This window comes from Epinephelus moara, chromosome 12 (genome assembly GCF_006386435.1).
Source record: "Epinephelus moara isolate mb chromosome 12, YSFRI_EMoa_1.0, whole genome shotgun sequence".
Lineage (NCBI taxonomy): Eukaryota > Metazoa > Chordata > Actinopteri > Perciformes > Serranidae > Epinephelus > Epinephelus moara.
Window position 1 is genome coordinate 21,690,619 of NC_065517.1, and position 23,394 is coordinate 21,714,012.

At 41.6% G+C, this 23,394-nt stretch overlaps 1 protein-coding gene across 2 annotated transcripts in view; it reads left to right on the plus strand.

The window, feature by feature from the left end:
* The window catches only part of pals1b (protein associated with LIN7 1, MAGUK p55 family member b), a 27,682-nt gene continuing 4,288 nt past the window's right edge, over positions 1–23,394 (plus strand). The window contains exons 1-13 of one of the 2 annotated variants that reach the window (XM_050058387.1): positions 1–202; positions 6,869–7,338; positions 10,039–10,247; positions 15,745–15,822; positions 17,735–17,854; positions 19,134–19,295; positions 19,606–19,683; positions 19,777–19,960; positions 21,288–21,356; positions 21,539–21,610; positions 22,299–22,460; positions 22,584–22,786; positions 23,011–23,121. In XM_050058387.1, coding sequence (XP_049914344.1) covers positions 7,011–7,338; positions 10,039–10,247; positions 15,745–15,822; positions 17,735–17,854; positions 19,134–19,295; positions 19,606–19,683; positions 19,777–19,960; positions 21,288–21,356; positions 21,539–21,610; positions 22,299–22,460; positions 22,584–22,786; positions 23,011–23,121 — 1,776 coding nt within the window. In that variant the 5' untranslated portion in view covers positions 1–202; positions 6,869–7,010. The remainder of the gene's footprint in view (positions 203–6,868; positions 7,339–10,038; positions 10,248–15,744; positions 15,823–17,734; positions 17,855–19,133; positions 19,296–19,605; positions 19,684–19,776; positions 19,961–21,287; positions 21,357–21,538; positions 21,611–22,298; positions 22,461–22,583; positions 22,787–23,010; positions 23,122–23,394) is intronic. The other variant, XM_050058388.1, reaches the window with a different exon arrangement.

Sequence of the window (23,394 nt, forward strand, 5' to 3'; positions counted from 1 at the left end):
TCACAGCAATGGCCACAAGTGTCCCGACTGTGCCTGGACAAAACTCCCTGCTGCGGCTGGAGACGGTCCTGTGAGGACCCGGGAGAGACACAGAGCTGCCCCTGAGAGTCTGTATGTGAATATAACTTGTCTCCAGAGTGTTGGACTGTAAAGGAATAACCGTTTATAACCTGAAGCCATTCCGCTGACTATCTTTGAAGTGGTGAGTACACGCAGTCTGCTACGGGACGGCTAATTACCGTTAAGCTACGCAGTTAGCGGTTCGAGGCTAAGCTAGGTCCGCTGTTGTAGCTAACACAGGTCCACTTAAACACAGTTAAACACCGTGTTTCTAAATGTATATCTGTTCTTACCGCTGTGTTTAAATGTGCTGTTTCATTGCTCTTTTGTGAAGTAACACGAAACATATTTATTTCCTCACAATAGGAAAGACTAATTCCTCCGGTGACTCATTGAAATACGTTTAACGTCACATTAATTTAACCAAGCTAGCAGCTGCTGGTTATTAAACTACATAACTCTGACCAATATATGAGAATATTTTCTATTTTAGTCCTTTAGATGTTTGAATGTGGCTAATTATAGGCAGGGATCAGAGTGGAGGAGGTGAGCTAACCCACAGAAACTCAGATTACAGTTCATTTAGGTGGCTAACAAATGGTTTAACAAATTACAACTACTTTAGGGGTTGTTAAAAGTACTTTTATGAGCTAATTATAAATCAAATAACTTACTGACTGGATTTTTGATCTAATAACTTATGATGAGGGACTGTTCTTTACTTGTCAGAGGAGCAGGGGGGACTGAGGGGTGACTATAATTATGTTTGTTTGTTTTGATTTATTTATTACCCTCCCTGAAGCTACAAATATTTTTCCTTGAGCCTACCTGAGTGACTGCCCAAAAATTCATGACCCTCCTCCCATCATAACTTAGTTAGATTTCTTTTTAATGTATATTTCTTATTTATCTATTCAGTCAAATATATCCACAGGCACCAGCTACACATTTTGTTTTTAATTTTATTTTTTTAAATGTATTTAAACAAAAGAAATGACATAGACATACGGTATTAAAAGGAAAAGGAAGGGGGAAAACAATCACAGACATACAAAAAATTAACTTAACAACAAAACTAATGACAGAAAACTAAATAATGATGTCATTATCATCCGTCTTCTAAACTTGGCCTTAATCTACTCAATTTTTTTTATAGTCATTCACTTGCAGCAATAATGCCTTCTAACATAAAGAAATGTTTTGAAAAGCAAAGAAAACAGGGAAATGTCATTCGCTCTTTTCCTTTCGATTCAAAAATAAATCTTTTTCCTAGTAATTTAATAGTATTTAAAATACAAGGATAAGCATTTTTTTAATTCACCAAACATTATTGTTTTGGGGCACATGGTGAAAAATACAGAACTTGATGCAAGCCATCTTTTGGTAGTCATCCTAAAAGTTGCCACATGAGGACAGAACCAAAATAAATGCAACATATACAGTTTCCATCCCATCCATCTACACATTCTTATACCCATAATAGTAATTTAGCGAAGCAGCAGTACAACTGAACGCCACATTGTTACAGTTCAACAGACATATTACACACAAAAAAAGCCTGCCTATGACCTCTTCACTGCTGACCCTAGCTAAGATGTGTTCCTATGACACAATTCCTAACATAGATTCCTTCCATTTTTCAAAATCTGGAGGTGATGTACTCTTCCAGAATTTGAGGATCACTCGCGCAGCTGTGACGACCCCTACAAGGTCATGTTTTGATACATTCAGTAACTCTGTTTAGTCCCCCATAAGGCATAACTTTGGTGATTTAGCTACCGTCATACCCGACCACTTCCCTATGTGATCCACAACTTTTTCCCCAAATGATTTAACCAGTTAACATTCCCAGATTTCATGTAATGTTCCTGTTTCCATCTGACACTTAGTTTAGATTTTTGAAACCTACCTTCTGATGTTTGAAAGTTAAAGCTGAAGATGAAATCCTAGAGCTGAAAAAAAAACTCAGTTTTTCATCCTTAGTTAGTGCAAACGTTTGATTTTTGGCCAAATTTTAAATGAGACGTAGCCCATGATGTGACCAAGGCCTGTTGGAAAATTAAAAATCCAATGATAATTTCTGTTTTTACAGTTTCTGACTACAATGTTTTTATTGTCTGTACCGGGGGTACGTACAGAGTTTGGTAAGCGAGTATTTATATATGCAGCCCCTTGCAGAACTTAAAGTTGCACTCTTTAGTTCCTCTCGGACGTTTCAAAGCACTGTTTATGTACTTCTTCTTCTACAATCTTCTATATGCCAATGTCACGGTTTCTCTTCGCTGGTCTTTGTAATCATGTGTAGTTGCCGTTTTTTGCGTTTTTATGGTTCACTTCTAGTGTGCATCAGCATAGTTTTTGGCTTTTATTTGTAGTAATCTTATTTTGTGTTTTATATTGCTTGTTTTAGAGCTGTACATTTTTTTTTTTTTTTTTAAGATTTTTTTGGGGCATTTTTTAGCCTATAATGGACAGGACAGACAAGTGTGAAAGGGGGAGAGAGAGAGGGAGTGACATGCAGCAAAGGGCCACAGGCTGGAGTCGAACCTGGGCCGCTGCGGCAACAGCCTTATACATGGGGTGCCTGCTCTACCACTAAGCCACTGACGCCCCGAGAGCTGTACATTTTTATTCTGTATTTTTGTTCTATGTCTGTCTGTAACTTGTATTGCTGCCTGTCTCAGCCAGGACACTCTTGAAAAAGAGATTTTTAATCTCAAGAGGTTTTTCTGGTTAAATAAAGCTTAAATAGATCAAATAAAATGGTGACATTCGGCAGTTTTCAAGAAAATATGCCTTCCACTTTGCTGACAGGTTTGGAGGGCATGTTTCCTCTAAAAATCTGCAGTAAATTAAATGAGAAATACAACCATTTAGATTTGTATGTCCCTCCCCCAAGCCAAAGTGGAAAACACAAGTCCCTCACCAGTGCTTAAAAATTATTTGACATGCCTCCCCGTTTTTGCACCACCCCCTCCCTCTCATAAGTAACGAACAGTCCCTAAGTAATAGAGAGTAGCCTTGATATGCTGTTATGACACTAACATGACGAGATTCCCAGCCACAGCATGTGTATCGGAATGTTTCTGTGTTGCACTGGCTGTGAAAGCAAGTCCCCGTCTGGGAGAGTAAATCTAAATCCAAGCTGGCAGGAAATGACTCATTAGGACATATGTTAGAAATGAAAAGATTGTTACCACATTGAGGCGGATCACAAACTTGTAGTCTGAGTGGTTTTTTTTAATAGTCTTTATATAAGAATGGTTGTATTAAGTATGCCAGTGTTGGACATGCCCCTTTCCCAATTAACCATAGCAACTGTTTGATAAAGCAATCTTTGATAAGTGTGCTGAAAACTACCACTGGAGTACTTTTATGGAAATATTCAGAACTCAAGGTTTATGACATTTTCCAGATCTTTCAACCATATCTCATGGACTTTTTCAGTGGAAAAGCACCACTGGAGTTGTTTTTACCGTACACTGTTTTGCATATAAATCAAGTAACAGCACTGCTACTGACATTATAGCATATCATAATCATTTATATATATATTTTTTTATCAAAAAATTACCATTCCCACTAAAATCGCAACCCACATTGCAATCACAATAACTGTCAACTTGTTTTTGTTTTGTTTTTTCATATCATGCAACCCTAGTTCCTTCTGTAGGCCTATTTCATGCTAAACCCTTATAAGGTTTTGGACTTCTAGTGTCACCTCACACTGCTTGTTGATATGAGCTTGATTATCACCGTTTAATTTGACATGTTAAGCTCTTATTTAATGTTGCAGAAATATGTTGTCATGTCCGTAATCCTCTAAAGTTGTTCCACATATGTAACTGACACCAAACTCATCGTATTGCCCCGTCTGTTTACGTCTAGGTGGGCGTGTGCACCTCCATTCATTCCCATTCTTCTACCCACATCCCCTCTGTTCCTTCCCAGCATCCCTCCCAGTGCTGTTGTGTCCACTGAGCTAGAGTAGGGCATGAGATCCCAGGCTTAATTAAGCCCACAGGAACAGATGGCCCGCTGGCAGTCTCTGCTGTTTGTCAGTCGTACTCCGCCACTCTAAATGCAGCTAAATGCTTCTGCAGGGGAGGGGTTTGGGAGCTTGGTCCAAGAGCTGGGGGATAGAGCTGCCAAACGTAATTAGCTGTGGGAAGTAGGTAGAAGAGGGGGAGGGAGGGATGCAATGAGTTGGCAGGTGACATGTGTATGACTGACTATATGACATGAGGTGGCGTTCAGTGACACAGCTATGTTTATCCTTGAGGTACTTAAGGTTCTCCGTGTAAATAATAATCTAAGGTGTCTTTAATGTTAGGTAATAATAAGGGCAAACATGTAAGTTAATTTTAAGACTGCAGTGTATTCAAGCCATAGCAAGTTGAGAGAAAGATAGTCCAACTTAAGCTCCTACATGGTATTTAAACAGACGCTAATCTGTGAAAGATGAAGACGTGCTTTCTAGGTATATGTCCACCTTTGTGACCTGCTCAAAACACTTTAACTCCTTACCTAATGGATGTTTTTGGAAAAGGATTTTCTGTTATAGACTATAGACTGACCTTTTTAAAAACATAGTGAACATCACTCAGTCATACTACCCAATTTGCTAACTCATATTAATACTCATAGAATCCTTAAAATAGATTATAATCCATCTCTAGATCAGGTAGTTGTGCATCAGGTGTCACTTTCACATGCAGTTTCTTTATTTGGGCATCCGTACATAGGCTACAGATGGATATTTTCATTAAGCTGTTCCTGAGGGCGGGACAGTTGGGGACAGGTGTACCCAAGCAAATGGCAGGGTGATGCTGAACTGAAGGGATTTCAGGTGACCAAGGCCAGAGAGCTTTCCATGTTAGGAGTTAGATTAGTGGTGTGGGAGAGGAGAGGAGGTAGGAGTAAGTGTTGGCCCTGATCAACGGGCAGCCAACTGGAAGGAAGAATAACATTTATTAGTTTTTATATATATATATATATATATATATATATATATATATATATATTAAAAAAGTAACATTTAAACAAAAGCTATATAATATATCATATTTTAGACCCCTGGTTCCCAACTGGTCCAGCCACGGGGTCCAGATTTCTCCTTAGTTCAAGGTCCACACACTTAAATACATTCATCGTCATACTTGTTTAGCCATGCCATCAATTAATTTGCCGTCTCTGTTAAGTAGCTGTCTGTTAGTCACTCACTCTACAACAGGAAAGGGCACTTCAAAATAATTGCTCTGTATCAGAAATTCACTGTACTTCAAAATAAAGTGTTTTTTTTTTTTTTTTTACAAACTTGTGGTCCATTCAAAATGGACCCGCAATCCACCAGTAGGCAACCACTGCTTTAAACCATATAAATCAATTCTGCAATTATATACACCGATCAGCCACAACATTCAAACAGGTGACAGGTGAAGTAAAAAACATTGATCATCTTGTTACGGTGTGATCCTCTGCTCAGAAACTTTGGCTCCTGGCCAAGGAATGGCCCATGTAACGTCACAAGGAGCTCAAGGCATCGACCTGGTATCCAGCTTCCCCAAAATCTCAATTCGATCAAGCATACGTGGGTCGTGCTGGAGCAAGTCCGATCCATGGAGGCCCTGCCTCGCAACCCACAGGACTGAAAGCAGTGGTTCTCAATGAGTCCAGTTATGGGTACCAGATTTCTCCTTAGTCATTCGTTCAAGGTCCACACAGTTTAATACGTTCAGCGCCATACTTCGATTTGGCCATGTCGTCAAGCTAGTTTGCCGTCTCTGTCAGGTAGCTGTCCGTTATTCACTCATTCTACTGCAGGAAATGACACTTCAGAATAAAAACTCTGTGCCGGAAATTCACTGTACTTAAAAAAAAAGTGTTTTATTTTACATAGTTGATATGTTTGTGAGTCACTTGCGGTCCATGCAGATTGGACCTGACTCCAAGGATCTCCTGCCATCTCACTAGTGCCAGAGACCCCATTGTGGATCGAACTTGGCTCTGACCTGTTGAGGCATGGACACAGGACCTCTTTGGTGCCTGCATGCCCCACAGATGCTCGATCAGATTGGAGTCTGGAGAATTCATAGGCCAGATCAACACCTTGAGCTCTCTGTCATGTTCCTCGAGCCATTCTTGCCTTTGCCATGATGGAGTGTACTTGGTCTCCAACATTGTTTGGGTGTAGCATCCACATGAATGCCAGAGGTTTCCCAGCAGAACATTGCATTTAAACAACATGATCAATGTTATTCACGTCACCTGTCAGTGGTTTTAATGTGGTGGCTGGTAGGGGCAAAAGTAATGAGTTGAGTCATGACTTCATACTAGAGTAAAATGATGTCGGCATTTAAACTTACTTTGGCATGAAAGTGTGGGACCATAATGGTGATGATGGTGTTCTCTAATAGCATTTATACATATAGAGAATACATAAAGTACATATTTTGGACAATAAAATGACCCCAGATTCACCCACCTCTAAGGTATAACAAAAAAGTATTTGTTGGCAGCCAAGGCTATAGAGTTCTTGAATATCTTAAACAGTGTCAATTTAGCTATCGATCACTCTGTCAGAGCAGCAGCCAAAATGCATATCTATCTTATGTATCAATGAAACCCTTCACCTTCTGCTTTCTAAAAGTGCGATAAAGGAGACACTTAACAAGGGAAATCCTTTTATTTAGTCTTTCTAAATGTTGTTTACCATCATTTTTTTCTGTGTCTTCATTGATAGTTCTGCTCAAAAGTAAATAAAATTGCTTAAAACAACAAGGTAAATCCATCTGAACTTGTTTTTCAGGGTAACAGATAACAGAAAGAACACAAAGGACGACATCCTCCGCTGATGTGCTATGGCCTCTGATTTGAGCTGTGCCTCGAATGACTCAAGCAGATCTCAGTAAACTCTGGGGTGGTTTTAGCTGTACGCCGCTGCAGCCGGGATGATCATGTCCCATATGAACGGTTATGTGCAAGAGGCCTCTGGTCAGGCCAGGAGCCACAGGGAGAGGGCGGTGGACTGTCCAATGGATGAGAGCAGCCTTGTCAAATCTCCACAGAGCAGCGCCCACCTGGAGAGGATTCAGCACTACCAAGAAGAGTTGAGGAAGAGGAGAGAGGAGGACAGCAGGGGGAAACATGAATTCGACCCCAACGCTTCGCTGAGGCTCAAGAAGCTGTCACAGAACCCCAAAGTGGGCATTGACAATCCCACCTTTGAGGGGAAGGAAAAGGCTACCAAAGACACGTGCTCCCAGGATCCTGCAGCCGGTGAGTTGAGAGGAGGAGGGCGGTGCGGGTCAGAGGGTCTAAACTGGGATCAAAGGAAGGAGGAAGGAAGGTCATAAAGGAGAGGAGGAATTCAGACTTCAGAAAAGAATAGGGAGTTGTGAGGTTTAACAAAAATTCAGTGAAACAAAAGGAGTCAAAACAATGACTGAGGGGACAGAGCAGAGGGTGGGAGTGGAGTGGGTGATGTGTTTAGGGGCTGTGCATCGTTAACACTGATTAGTGTCTCAGTCCCAACTCTGGACTGAAGAGCAAAGAGACCATCAGTTGCCACAGGACAATGAAATAATTTCTGATTCATTATACTGATAATGCAAAAGCGCATGCACCGTATGTGTGGTCTATATTGGTTAGTTTGAGTGCGTGAACTATTGCTTGTACTACTTTGTGTGCACAACCTGAGTGTATCATAATTTGTGTAAATAAATTGATAATTACATAATGAATTACATATTAATGCAAATTGATAAAAAAAAAAAGTGCACTTAAAAGAATTGAGAGGTTCAGCTCATTATAAAATCTCTTTAGTGTCAAATTGATTTCAGTCACCTGGCATAATTAGGTGAATTACTTTTATGCAAAGACCGTCTAGTGAGAACAGGAGTTAGAGTTTATTGTAATACAGAAAGTTCTGACATCTTTGATAGTAGGCTATATATACATTAGACTCATTAGGCCTGACAGTGTTTAGGTATGAAAGAAAGGAGCTGAACATGTGTTTCTGTAGGATTATTATACAGTGTATGCTAATATTTTGGGCTGCAACTAATGATTATTTTCATTAGCGATTAATCTGCTGATTATTTTCACAATTGACTGATTAATCATTTAGTCCAACAAATGTCAAAAATAATTGGAAAATGCTCATCACAATTTCCTAAAGCCCAAAGCAGCACCTTCACATTGCTTTTTTGTCCAACCAAGAGTCCAAAACTCTTCATTCACTGTCATATATTACAAAGAAAAGAAGCAAATTTGCATATTTAAGAAGCTGGAACCAGAAATTATTTGACATTTTTGCTTAAAAAATGACTGAAATGAGTTATCGATTCTCAAAATAGTTGGCAATTAATTTTCTTTCAATTGATTAATTGACTAATTGTAGGTAGTTATTGGTGTTGGACCAACCTAGGCCTCTCAGCTATGAACTCTGCTCTTCTCAGTCTAAAACATAACGAACATTATTGTAGATTGTAAGCTGTTGCAGAAATCTCCAACTGAAACCAAAAACTATCTGGTGGCTCAGGAGCAAAGTTCTAGTCCTCCACTGTAGGCCCACAGTTTGATTTTGGACTGGAGGAGAATTATCTCCTCCCATACTGGAAATCTTCTGCTGCAGCAGAATACTTAGTTTTGCCCTATGACACACCTGTCAGACAGGTGTGGACAGGCAGACAGGCACCACACCTCAGAAAGCAGCAGGGTAAAATCTGGGTGTCTCAAAGGCCTTAGTCCAGTCTCCCTAGATTTAACATATTTGCACCTCCAAAAATCATCAAAAGCTCCAATTTCATTATACTGTGCCAGAGCAATCTTGTTGTGTTGATACTTCTGTTAAGCATTGATGTGTATGCAACTATAGCTGTCGACTCAGGTCAGGTGTAACACCAGATCAGCCTTAGACAATAGTCTGATATCAGTGGGTCAAATGCAGGTTAAACGTAGAGCTGGGCAATATATCAATATTATGTCTATGTCATGATATGAGACTAGATATCGTCTTAGAGTTTGGATATGGTGATATATCATAAGTGTTGCCTCCTCCTTGATTTAAAGGCTGCATTACAATAAAGTGATGTCATTTTCTCAACTTATCAGACTGTTCTAGCTGTTCTGGTATACTTTACCCACTTAACCATTATATTGTATCCACATTATTCATGAGTATTAATAAAAAATATTATTGTGTAAAATACTTTGTCCAAGCACCAAAAGTCAACCCTACAGTGTCTCTACAATATCGATACCTAGGTATTTGATTAAAAAAATGGTAATGTTGGATTTTCTCCACATTGCCCAGCCCCAGTAGAACGTACTGGTGGTAACCTTGGACATACAGCTTTAAGACTTTCATTAACAGGTCATGTAAACAATAAGCAAACATCCAGAAAAATTCCTTTCCTCTGTCATTTTGTCTCTATGTTGATCTGTTTAGATTGCTGCAGAAATGGATCCTAAAACCCATAAATTAGTTATTATTTTGCGCTTCTGGTTCCCTCAGCTCAAAGTCAATGGGTTTTTGGTTAAATGCCTGAATCAAGGTCTGTGGTTAACACAAGCACAAGAGAATTTTGAAGGCGGTTTCTAACAAGTAGCAAAATTGGACTACAAAACATCAGCACACTGGACACAGCTTTACAGCCTTGTTGTGGTGGTGATGATGAAGTCATGCAACTGTGGTGTAGTTTGTCTATAGCTCCATGTTAGCTTTCTACTTCTGGCAGTTTTATTTATGCCACAAAAATCATAAAAGTGGTGTTCATTTCTTGCTGAACAAAATGTTGTTTGCCACAGAGCAAATTTTCTGCAATAATCCCAAATCCAAGGGTAAGATCCCATTGGCTTTTTGTCGAGGGAACCAGTGCGATACTAACTTCCAAGTTGGCCTCCAAGTTAACGCAATCCCTGCAGCACTCTGTTGTCTCTGAACTGCTCCCCTCACTGTCTCTGCCTCTCTCTCAGACCTGGCGGAGGTGCTGCAGGCCCTGAAGTGGGCGAAGCACTGCCTGACTGATGCGCAGAGCCAGCAGGATGTGGAGCTGATAATGCAGCTTCTTGCCAAGGAGGACTTCAGGAATGCCTACACCATTTACAGCGCTGTATCCCAGCAGATGACCAAAGTCAGTCCCACCTCACCCCTCACGGCACAAGCAGGGGATCTCTGCCAGGAGGTACGCATAACGGTCATTCTTAACTTGATTAAGATCAAAATAAACATTGTGTGGAAGCACTTTGACACTTTGCTCAGTGGTGACCTTGCTATTAGTTTGCATTAGTACTCATTAACAGAGTTTTACTGCTGGATTCTTACAGTTTTGTAAATGTGTCAGCAGCTTCAGGAGAAACTGATTTCTGCTCGTCTCACTTTCATTTTTAAACATTAGTAACCATGCCACAAAGTCTATTCCATACCTCAAGAGACGAGCCGTGGTCTCCACAGAGGCGGCAGTTTGTGCACACAAGCATAAAGGAGCTCGGATTGAATTTGCCAATTTGTATTTTGGACCACATTAAGCTTATATTTAGAGGCTAGTTTCACTGTGGGTGAAGTATTTGAACAAACTCAATGAAGCATGAACAATCTTTGCTTGAGGTGATGATTAATTCAACAAAGCTGCCCAAAAGACAGCCGTGCCCAGTCTGAATAATTATGGAATGTAAATTGTCTTGTGGTTAACAAGGTGAGTGAAAACAAAAAAAAAAGAGGGATTTGTCAAATCCAGGCCATGCGTGGAAATTAACTGAGCTGGGGAAAAGTTTGAAAGCGGCAAAAGGACGGAAAATTTAAATTGGAGAATTAGGGGGGAAAGAGGATAGAATGACAGGGAGACATTTGAGATGGACAAGAAGGACAGAGGAGGAAGGCATGAACCAAAGTGTAAATATGTGGCTTGCAAAATATACTATGTTTTCTATTTCATTCCCCGGTCCACCGACTGCTGTTTCATCTTTAAATAACAGTGCTGACTCCTGAGTCCTGGTACTCAGAGTGACAGAAAGCAAGAAACCATCTCAGTACTTGGGTTTGAGTCAGTGGGAATGTGCCACTACTGACTTCCTCGTCGACAAAACACAAGCCGGTTGGTCTCTACTGAAGCAAAGCGACAGTAATTGACTTGTGTCCCTGCAGAGCCGAGCCTCTGCACATTAAACGCAGCCTGTCACACAGAGCCCGCTCCCCATAAAAAGACAGAAATTGTGATATGGTTTGCTATGAATTAGGTAGAAGCTTGATACAACAATGACAGGCTACACCCACAATAGGCACTTCATTAGGATTAGTGTCAACTCTTGATAGGTGTAACATGAAAGAATGTAATACAGGCTTTTTTGGTGCAGTGTGATTTTTAGCTGATGGCGAGATGTGTAAGAGTCAGCCTTGTTTTGACGAAACAGGCTGCTATGAGCTGTGTAGAGTTCATTCAGAGGACACCGAGCAGCGCTGCCACTGAATTGGTATTCCAGCCTTGACAGGACTGTTTTGAGGATAGAGGGGCTGGGTGAGATGATCCGTTTTGCTTCTCACACACACACACACACACACACACACACACACACGGCACGTTGTCTTTCTGCGTACAGTAAACGGGCACAGCTCCCGAAGCGCTTAACAGCGCGTAATAGTTTGAGCTGCGGTGTGTCTAAACTAAGTGGCTGTGCTGTGTGACACTCATAGGCCGTTGGGTAAACTAATCTCCCAGCAGCCCCTGGTGCAGGCTGAGCGACGCAGAACACCGCAGGAAGGAGGCCAGGATCTGGGCGGCTAGAAAAAGAATCTCCAGCAGCTTACGGCAGCGAGGGCCGAGGTACAGTGCTGCTAGGGGGGGAGGGGGAAAGTGCGTCACCTTGTTAGTGAGAGCTTTGATTAGTGTAATGGATGAACTAAGCTCCAAACAGGCGATGAAGGGGAAGAGGCAGAAAGACAGGAGTAACAAAACACCAAAATGCCTTCTGTGATGATTCAGTACACAGTCCAAGCCACAAACAATAGTATCTTCCCACTAAATGACAACACAAGAACTAGATGATTAAAATAGAAGCAGAGAGGAAAAAACAAAGGAGGGAGTAAAAATGGAGCAGAGTGGAAAGTCTGAAGAGCCATGGAAGAGCAGTGTAATGTGCTGAAGTTTAGAGAGGTTAAGAAGTTTACGCCTGTTAAATCTGGTTAAATACAACACACACAATGCAAATGAATGCTGTCGTGGATTGTGTTTTGTTTTTTAACAAGCTTAACAGGTAGTTCTTGTGTAAGTGTAACTATATAACAAGACTACATGATTGTCTTAATGTATAGGTTTGCTTTAAAATCAGTTTAGTGTCCAGGCTTCATATAGATAGTTGTACAGGTCAACTTGGGTTAAAGGTGGCAAAGGGAAACTGGACCCTGATCCAGTATTGGGAGAGACTGAGAGCTACAGTGGCAATACAGGCTGCAGTGTAATCCCTACAGGCAACTGTGCATCATCAAGTTACGTCCATGCAAAGTGGTTGTTCTTGCCACTGACAGGCTCAGATTGTTATTGGAAGTGTCTGATACCATTATGGAAAGGACCCCACAAAGGAGTGAAACGTTTTTCCTACCTTTCGCTCATCCAGTCTGTTTGTTAAGCCCAGTTCAGACCAAAAACTTGCGACGAGACAAGTTGAAATGTGCATCTACTTGCAATGTGCCGTTCTGCAATGTTCTAAAAGTCTGCTGGTTCACACCAATGCAACTACACGAGTCGGTGTATCATCTCTATCGGCAACTCTCTGGACTTTAGTTCTGTTTTCAAGCTTTTCAGGTTTATCTTGTGGCTGAATATAATTTGTAGCTTCTTAAAATATGAATGAGGATAGTGAGATACTGGCTACAGATGCATTTGTAGTGGTGATGAAACGGCGAAAAACAAACAAAACGAGCGTCAGATGGACTGTGTTCATGATAAATACACCACAATAATATGAATAAGGTTGCGTTCTTTCTGAAATCTCACTGACTTGTCTACATTATCAAATTTAACTAAATACTCAGCCACGACAATAAAACTCCTCCTGGCACTCCTCTCTCCAACTCTCACTAACATTTCCACCGTTGTTATCCTGCAACAAGTCGCCTCTCATGAGATTCCTCTCTGAGCGAGACTTTGTTACACACACTAACAAACGGACCAAATCAAGCAAAAGGTAAGGACGAACGTTTAATTTCTCTTTAGGTCCTTTCTGTATTGTTGTCAGACACCCATTAAGACAATGTGAGCCTGTCAGTGGCAAAACAAGCACTTGTAGTGACAGTGCATAATTTCAGGTAGGGATTACATTGCATCCTGTTTCAGTGGTGTCTCTTAATACTGGATGAATTTCAAATATGATTGTCTCCACTAGTCAGCTAGACACAAAAACATGATAAAACAGGGTCCAGGTTGAAAAATACAGAAGTTTACCTTTAGTAACTCAGTGCCATGAAAAAAGGTACCCAGAGCAAACAAAAGGATACAAGTAAAGTTGGGTGAAGACATTGGTTTGCACCCATTGTAGAACCTGTTGTACATTAGAAAGCAATGCTCACAATCATAACATAATTTCAGGGTAAGGGTGGTGCAGAAGGAAAGGTCAACCACTCCAGAGGCTTTTGGATGTGTTTGGCATATCTCAGTACAAATGGAAGTGATATATGATGAGTAAAAGTTGACAGTCTCCCCTGAGGTCTGGGCTAGTGAATGGGCCATTGAGTCACCAACATCCAAAGAATGAATCCTCCGTGGGGCATTTATGTATGCAGATGTCAGATGTGATGACTTGAGTCACATGGCTTACGGCCAGGTTGTGCTTGAAAGTAACTAGTTTGCATGACGTGTTGTCTGACTGCATCAGAAATGAAATGTATTTACACCTGCTCCAAATGGCTTCGCTCACAGATGGCTGAAAAATTGGCCATCAAAACGACGGGGTGCTGTCACAATAATTGTTATATATGGGCATAGAGGCGCACACTTCCAGACAGTCTCTCCTGGTAGACATTCATTGTGCTGCACTACAGTGAAAAAGTGACAGAAATAGTTGTGTCAAGAATGAAAAAAAAGAGCTTGAGAGGGAAAGGTTAAGCTCCTTTTTCATTTCCCCATAGCTGGCCAATCATAGTGTGAAGTGTGTGTGTGTGTGTGTGTGTGTGTGTGTGAATGTTGGATTGTTGGCTTCAGAAAGTGAATTGTCAGACACAGGGTTTTCAAAGCTATTTAACCGTTTGACAAGCAGTTATGACAGCGTGTATTGGCAGCTTTAGACTTCAATCTGACTTAAGTCTAAATGTTTTAAGAAAAAAAATCAGGCAAAGTTCAGGTAGGACACGATGTCAAGCTCAGCTCACATCCCAGCTACATCAGCTGATCTCAAACAGCCCAATCAACTGATGATGATGGAGCAGCTGGTAGATGGAAGAGAGTCAGCTGATCGATCACATGATTCCATTCTATGCAACCAAGTGGTGAATCTCATTCAGGGCGCCATATTTAAACTGCTCTGGCCTGCCTACTGTTGCTGCTTCCACTGCAAGCTGCTTTGCAAACCGCCTCCACCCCAGCTCCTCCTTTTCATGCTGTGTCTGACTTATCAATGTCATTTCTGTTTGTCAGTGATGCTGCTCTGTTCTGTTCCTGGGTTTTGTGGTTTTTTTTGCTGCTGCTTGCCCTGCCTTAGGCTTTACATGTAGGTGCATGGAAGGGCATGGAGGTTTGCTCTCGCCACCTTAGGCTTTCCTCATTTGCACGTGGAAGGGCAGGGAGATGTGCTCTCTGTGCCTTAAGGGCTCATTTATGCTCCCTTTATGTACGAAAATGTATACGTCCGTTTCAAATGATGTTACCGTCACTGCCCACATACTTCCATGTGCCCTTTACGTTGGCATGGATGTTAACCAATATATCCACCAGGAGGCAGCCCAGCGTCAAACGTTTATGACAACAAACATTTATGACAACAAACTCAAAAACAAACATGGCGACTGTGGAGGAGATATTGATAATGTACCTCTTGCATAAAAGACAAAAACAGTGGCAGCATTGTAGGAGGCGGTGGTCGGTGAGGCCGTTAAATACATCGCGACTGGAGGACGGAGAATTCTTTTCTCTAGTACTGCCGATGAGAGAAATTGAATTATTTCTTCTTCGTGTCTCACTAGAGCTACGTATTGGGTAGTGACAGCAACACTGCCCCCACGGTTCCCGGTGGTACTGCTCCGTTTGGCCCCGTAGCTTTATGGAAACGTGCAGAAATACGGACGAAATGAACGCAGAGCACGGACAGAAGGCTCCGTCCGTATCCGGATCCGTATTTAACATTGAGCATAAATGGGCCCTAAGGCTTTCCACGCAGGCGTGTGGAAGAGGCTTTCTGCACAGGCCCAAGGAAAGGCGGAGAGGCCCCAGAACAGAGCCATACCAAATATAATACTGCAAATGGAAATAAAGTTTTCTTTGACTAAAGTGTTCCTGACTGAAATGACTTCATTATTGACGTCACATGACTTTGACATGGATTCCAGTTACTTTCGACTTTAAACTTAAAAAAGTGGGGATGAATTGAAAACTCTTAATTTGTTCTTGACTTTACTTGGTCCCCCTGTCTGTAGCTTTTATTGGCTGTTGAACAGTTTACCTCACCATAGTTCTGTGTGTCTGTGTTTCTGTTCAGGTCCAGAAGATTCTCCAGTCCAGCCAACAGAAGGAGGGTCTGGAGCTCAAGGCTCTGCTCACCAATCCTCATCTCCAGGTCAGATGTCAGCTTCCCAGCTGTGACTCACAATAATAACCAATGATATTGTCATAAGACAACACCAGTTAGCCTTGACCTCCTCATTTATTTAGTTAATATGATGATAATTGGAATACTGGAAATATGATTATCATACTGTACTTATTCCAGTAGGGTAATTGTTTCCCTTGCACCTTCCTCTGGGAGGTCAGAAGTTAAGTATATAATAGTCCATAGACTGTGAAAGGAAAAATGGGACTTACCATCTTAAGGGTATTTGAAAGACAGTCTCACTTTGCAACTTTGTGCCATCATAACTACTGAATTAAAATAGAGGCAGATTGCTCCATCATGATGCATTAAACTGTCATGAGGTCATGTCACGTTGGTGAACCGTGAGCTGGCAGGAATTTATTGTTTAGTTCAAGGACTTTTGGGCATCGCACATGTTTGCTTTACAGATTAAATCTTTCGTGACAAATTTAATTATTAGTTGTTATCATATGTTGTGCAAAATTCATTTGTTTCAAGGTCAACTAGTCCGTGCTTTGCTCCGAAGATTAATGTGTTGGGTCTCAAGAAAGGCCATTATGTAAATTAGGTTGTAATGTAGTGCGTGTCAGCATGATTGGTGCGTTCGTTGCAGCAGAGTGCACGTCAGTTTCTTTGAAATTAATTAAGAAAAAAGCCAATTAGAAATGTTGAAGATCTTGCTGTTTTCTGTCATGTCATTTGGTGTCGAATATAGTCAGTAGCTTACAGTCGCTACTTTTTTTAAATTTTTTTGATCAAGGTCTTTTTTATTTGGAAATATAAAAAAACAGACAACTTGAACACAGAACAATTCAATCAAATCTCTGTATATCGCATTATGTCAACATGAAAAGAATCAAACATATTTAAGTTGCACAGCGTACATGAACTGCTGATGCTTTGCATTTGTCAGTTTAAGCTTCAGTGATCCTTCTGTAGTAAAAATGTTGCCATATTATCCAACGTCATCGTCCATTAGAGAGGCAGTAAGGTGAGAAAAGACCTCAGGTGGATGATGCCGCTGTGATTTTATGGTTGAGGGTTCTGACAGGGGGGAGCGCCAACGGTCTGATGTTTGACCTACGTGACTGTGTGAACTACCAATTCTCTCGTTGGCCTTTTAACCCCTCCACTGAGCTGGATCCATGTAGCCTGCGGGGGCAGTGTGATGTGGAGAGCCTGCCCTGTGGCATAGAAAGTGGAACAGATTATGTAGGTTTCTCTGCAGGGAGCAGATGATCACACGAGGCACCCTAAAGACAAACAACCTCAGATCAAAACTAATGGACAGGTACATGTGTGAGAGCAATGGGACCCCCCCCCACAATTGCTCCTGTCTCCCTTTCTAGGACACAGTTTCCTCGTGAGCAGGGACGCCAAAGGTGTTTGATGATTGATGGCGGTGGATCCTGACTACTAAATGCAGGTGGAGATTAAGACGGATTGTGTGTACGCCAAAGCTTAGCCCGGCCTCCGCTCTCTTAGGTCCATTCTGCTGCAGGATAGAGAAACTGATTTGGACAGACGGTTATTAATTGTGGGCTACGGAGGGCTTGTCACATTAAATGAAGTGAAGGAGCAATCTGTGTATTATTTCTGGCTGAGCAGTGGGTTTGCTGACTGGTCTTGTTAAAAAAGATTGGGGTTAGGAAGGCTTCTGGTAGCAGGTGCATGTTTAAGGAAAGGGTTTTCAAAATTTCTTTGTTATCATCCTTTTCATCCAGACAAATGCTCCTTGATAGGACAACATCTGTACATCATCTATATTCTCTTTACCTCACGCTGCCTCCTCCTTTATGTTTCTGTCCATGTCCCTGTCTGTCACTTGTTTGTAAAACTTCTATGTCTGTACTGTTTGTCTCTCTGTGTGTGTCTCTGTGTTTGTTTAATGTGGCAGGCACTGATGCAGGCCCATGACAGTGTGGCAGGGCAGGAAATGGCAGAGGTAGATGTGGCCCAGTACCTTGGAGAGACGGTTAAACTGGTGCGGCTGGAGAAGGCTCGGGACACTCCACTGGTGAGACTCATTCTATAAAGTCTTTTTTAGGCACTTCTACTATCTTCTGCTGTTGCTTTGTACATTTTTTCACAGCTTCACAGCAGAAACAAAGATAGTTGAATGACAATTATCAAATTTCAATTATCTGAAGAAACAGCAAAGTAAAAGACTGATGAACAAAGATAGATCTCAAAGGAATACTTCAGCCCCCAAATGATGATTTAAATATCGATTACACACCCCGTGTTTTGTTGAATTATTGGAGAAAACTTTACTTTTCTCACGTGCCTCCACAGTAAACGAAGAATCCAAAAATTGAGAAAAGTCTTGATGAATTAAAGTCATACAGTCCTGTGTTTAACAGCAACGACACTAAACATTAGTTTATGTCATTGCGGTACTTTGGTCACAAAGGATAAGTTCGGATTCACCAAAGTCACAACAGAAACTAACTAACTGATCAAGGCAGAGGTAGACCAGCAGCTCCCGTGTTCAGCAAGGTAAAATTAATGTTTTTGTCAGTAGAGTCTGGCTTTGAAGAAAGCACAGATAAGTTTTACTTTCAGTTCAGTTCCCTGTCAGAAAGTTCTGTCTGTTTGAAAGGTCCTGAGCATACGATTGGATGATTGAGATTTAGATTATACAGCACAAATTGTGTGAGAGTTTGTAAACAGATGTTTTGATATCATTTTGCTGTTATTAAAAGTGGCCCCCTCATGACTTAAATTTGTCAAGACTTTTCGCCGTTTTTGGATTCTTTGTTCAGCGCAGAGAAATGTGAGAAGAACAACAGTTTTCTTCATAAATTCAACGTAACATTGATGGATATACACATGATCATTTTGGAGGTGAAGTGTTCCTTCAAGTATTCATGTTATTGTGTTATTTATTAAGTGTGTGTACTATGTGTCAGTCCAGTAAAAAAGCCTGTCCTCTCAGCCTTTAACATGCTCCACCACTCACATTTATCATGTGGGTGTGCCGGTGTCAGTGCACCCACAAACCAACAGGGCAGTAAAATGCCTGTCAGCTCCAGAGGGAGATTTGAAAACATTGCCAGGCAGTGACACAATGGTGCTCAATGTATGATGACATATTTCTTTGACCTCAAACTGTGTCCTTCTGTTTGTATCTCTCTGTTATTTTAGAGAGTATCAGGGTTTGATGTGTTTCAGTTCATGTACATATTAATTATCCAGTGTGTTGCTTGTTTAGTGAGATCTCTGCCATCTAAAGTGTAAGACCTCTGTGTGTGTGTGTGTGTGTGTGTGTGTGTGTGTGTGTGTGTGTCCAACAGGGTGCAACAGTACGTAACGACATGGACAGTGTGGTGGTGAGTCGTGTAGTGAAAGGTGGAGCAGCAGAGCGGAGCGGCCTTCTCAGTGAGGGAGATGAGATCCTGGAGATCAACGGGGTTTCCATTCGTGGGAAACATGTCAATGAAGTACACGATTTACTGGTGAGGACTGAGAGCTGTACAATGGTCTTTTTAATATTTACAGTAACTCATTGGAATTTAACTTTGTTAATAGTGCAAATATAGGTGCTTCAGATATTTTGAAAGCTAAAATTATAGACATTAAATGCTATAAAAGGAATTATAATTCAATCATTAATGGTGATCATACTTGGACTGTCTGTTCCTGTAATATACAGTCAACGTAGCATAGCAGTAAACACTGGTAAAAGTTTGGGGTCCTTGATAAATACAGTCATAGAAATTTGATTCCTGTCATGTTTTATTCATTGCTCCTCATCTTTTCTATCAGCAACAAATGCACGGCACTCTGACCTTCCTCCTCATCCCGAGCTCTCAGATTAAACCTGCCCCGCACAGACAGACTGTGGTAAGTCTCTGATAATGTGGCTGTGTGCGTGCGTGAGGACGCCCGTCTGCATGCATGCGACGCTAACCTTGACATTGTAAACCCTGTCCTCAGATGCACGTACGAGCTTATTTCGACTACGACCCCTCCGACGACCCCTTCGTGCCGTGTCGGGAGCTGGGCCTGTCCTTCCAGAAGGGAGACATCCTCCATGTCATCAGCCAGGACGACCCCAACTGGTGGCAGGCCTACAGGGACGGAGATGAGGACAACCAGCCTCTGGCTGGACTCGTTCCAGGTAAGGATCAGACCAGGGCTGAATATCAATATGTAGTTTTTGGATTCACAAAGGCAGATATAAACTGCAAGGACACATTAGAACAACGGTACAAAGAATCTAGAAGAAATTTATACAGGTATGGTAAAATGTATAATTACGGGTTTATATATGTTGTTGCATCATGTTCTCAGTTTTATAGTATGTTCACTCTCAGATCACACAGTTGGACCTTTCTCATCCTCTGACCACTCAGAGCACTTTTATACTACATGTCACATTCACTCATTCACACACGCACTGGCCACCATCTGCTACTCAGTTAAACATTCACACGCACTCTCACAGCAACACATGCAGACCAGAGGAGCTGGGGATCAAACTGCCAATCTTACGATTAGTGAACAACACGCTCCACCTCCTCAGTCACAGCCACCCCTCAGTTGAATATTATTCGTAAGCATGTTTTTAGCATTTGGTATTTTCACACGGCTCAAAAATGAGCAGAATAACTTGAATATTTAAAACATTTCCCATACCAGCATAGAAACATTTAAAACCTAAGTGTAATCTCACCAAACTATATCATCCACATATTTTATAGGCTGTATTAAAGCCTTCTCGAGTTAATTAATTCCCTGCAGTCATCATTAACAGCCTTGTAACAGACAAACAGCATTGTGTAGGGAAGCTGGCAAAAGACTGAACTGCCAGAAAGTAGTAAATTTAATTAATCTACTTAACACACACAAAAGAAACATAAATTGATACCAGTGTATCAAACTACACTTTAACCACTACACTACTATGAACTACACAGGACATCTCATGATGTGTTGCCAAGCTGATTATTAATTCCAACCCCAGCAGTACTCGCTGATACAGCCACAGTAAAGGACTTGAAAGTTGTCTGTGACTAATAACAAACCTGGCACTACTACCCTGGCAGCAAACACCACCCATCTGGCATGTCAAGCAGATTAAAACAAACACCTGAGAATTATTTGCGATTACTCTCTGGCCCACGTCTGTTGTGGCTGGAAGAAAATGAGGTTAAGCACTGGAAATGGAAAGCAGCTCTTATTTTTGCCTTTTCCTCGACACGTGAAAAGACGAGGAAGATTATGAAAAACAGTTCTGGGCCTTGAAAAGCTTTGGACTTGCTGGCAGTGTTTGCAATGTTCAGATCCTGAGTGCAGCTTTCCAGCACGTACAACTGTGCATGTTCAGATCCATTACAATGCACATCTTTATTTCAGTAAGAGCATTTGAAATAAAAAATACACCATTTGTGTGTCTAAATTTGCAGTGTTGGATAGCTGCTTATCTTTGCTTTTCTGTTCCTCAGGGAAAATGTTCCAGCAACAGAGAGAGACCTTGAAGAAAACTATAACAGACAGGAGTCGAGAGCACCAAGGTGAGATAATGTGAGATGTGGAAACACACACGATGTGGTGAGAAAATAATATAATTCACAAATGTTTTGCCTCCTCCCTGACTCACACACAAACAGAGCTTGTGGTGTCTAGATGGTTGTAACAAAGTGAAATGATAAAACCCCATTTTAAAGCAAACACTTTTGACTTGTCATGTCTCCAGGGAAGCTTTGGTATGCAAAGAAAAGCAAGAAACAGAGGAAGAAGAGCACGTCTACCTTGAGCAAAAATTCTGGTAAGACTCCACTTATTGTGTCTGTCTCTTCAGAGCTTAACATTTTGGGAAGTGGGTTTGCTGGTTTAGGAATGTGCTCTCTCTTCCTCCAACCACCGCTGAGAAGCTACTCCTTTAACCCACAAAACTCCAATTGTCACGTCTCGTTTAACACGAGTCAAAGACTGCCTCTGTCCTGGGCAGCTTCCAAGTGTCCACAAGTTGGCCGGAGTTGACATGTTCCTCCGCTCTCGCAGCAGCTTTTCCAGACTCGGTGTGTCACAGGTCAGATTAGTCCTGTCTTCACAGACGGGATCAGAGGAGGCACCAACAGGTGCCCAGCAGGTGCCTAAATGGCTTGAAGGGATGTGTGATGTTGTTGGTTAACACAAAGAAACATACATGTACTCAGACAGACACACACATGGCTTTAGTGGAGCTGCTCAGGGGCCGACAGAAGCAGACTGTGATTTCATGTGTGAATGAGAGGGTCGGATATGAAGCAGGACATTGTTATAAGACACACGACAAGACGTTCACACAAACACAGGGATGATAATATAACAGTGTGGTATTTTTAACCTCTCACCTGCCTCCACACAGAGGTCAAAGGTCAGCGTTAGTTACAGAGCAGCAGCCTGACAGCTAGAAAGGATTTAGTATGTTAGTCAAGGTTGTTTGTTTAATCCCTGCTCAACTGTCTCTTCAGACTACGATGACATCCTGACCTATGAGGAGATGTCGCTTTATCACCAGCCCGCCAATCGTAAACGCCCCATCTCTCTGATTGGTCCAACGAACAGCGGTCATGATGAGCTGCGTCGGAGGCTTCTGGCCCTAGAGCCGGAAAAGTTTGCCGTTGCTGTTCCTCGTAAGTCCAAGTGCATGTGGTCTGGGTTTTGACTTATAACATGACCCCTCTTCAACTGTGACTGCACAAATTCTCAAATATAAAAAACTAAGGCAAATTAATTTATCCTCTGTCATGGCTCAGACACAACCAGAAACTCAAGGATACACGAGAGGAATGGGCGCGAGTACCATTTTGTGAGCCGGTCTGCCTTTGAAGCCGACTTGGCGACAGGGAAGTTCATTGAGTCGGGGGAATATGAGAAGAACTTGTACGGCACCAGCACTGACTCAGTGCGACACGTCATCAACTCTGGACGCATTTGTTTGCTCTGCCTGCACACCAGGGTAGGAAGCAGAGCACTGTCTAACATGTTGATTACAAAGCACGTTTATCCCTCTGTCTTGATTTCAACCACTGTGGCTTGGACAGAACATAATTACACCTTGTCGTATCGTGAACATAAATCTCAGATTGTGTTTTATGTAATTGTATATTTTGAGTCCTATCTTTTAGTTGTATTGGTCTCACATGACATATATTTGTGTGTCTCTGTTCTTTCTCTTGTCAGTCACTGCGGGTGTTGAGGTCCTCCAATCTCAAGCCATATGTCATCTTCATCGCTCCTCCTTCTCAGGAACGACTACGCACCCTGCTGGCCACAGAGGGGAAAACACCAAAGGTACTCAGTGTGTACAGTGTTTTACCTATAGAAGTTTGTACATTGTGCATGCAGTTATTTGCAGAATAAAGGCAACATATTAAAGCAAAAAGGAAGCATTTAGGACTTATCACAGAAAAGAAATGTTCTTTAGGCACTCTGGGGCAAAACAAGGAAATATATATATAAAAGCTTTGAGTCCAGTTTCACCTTCACAGGGTCTTTATTGGGACAGAAATAGTAAAAAGTGATTGTTTACTCCTGGCCCTTTAAATACAAAGTACACTGTTAACA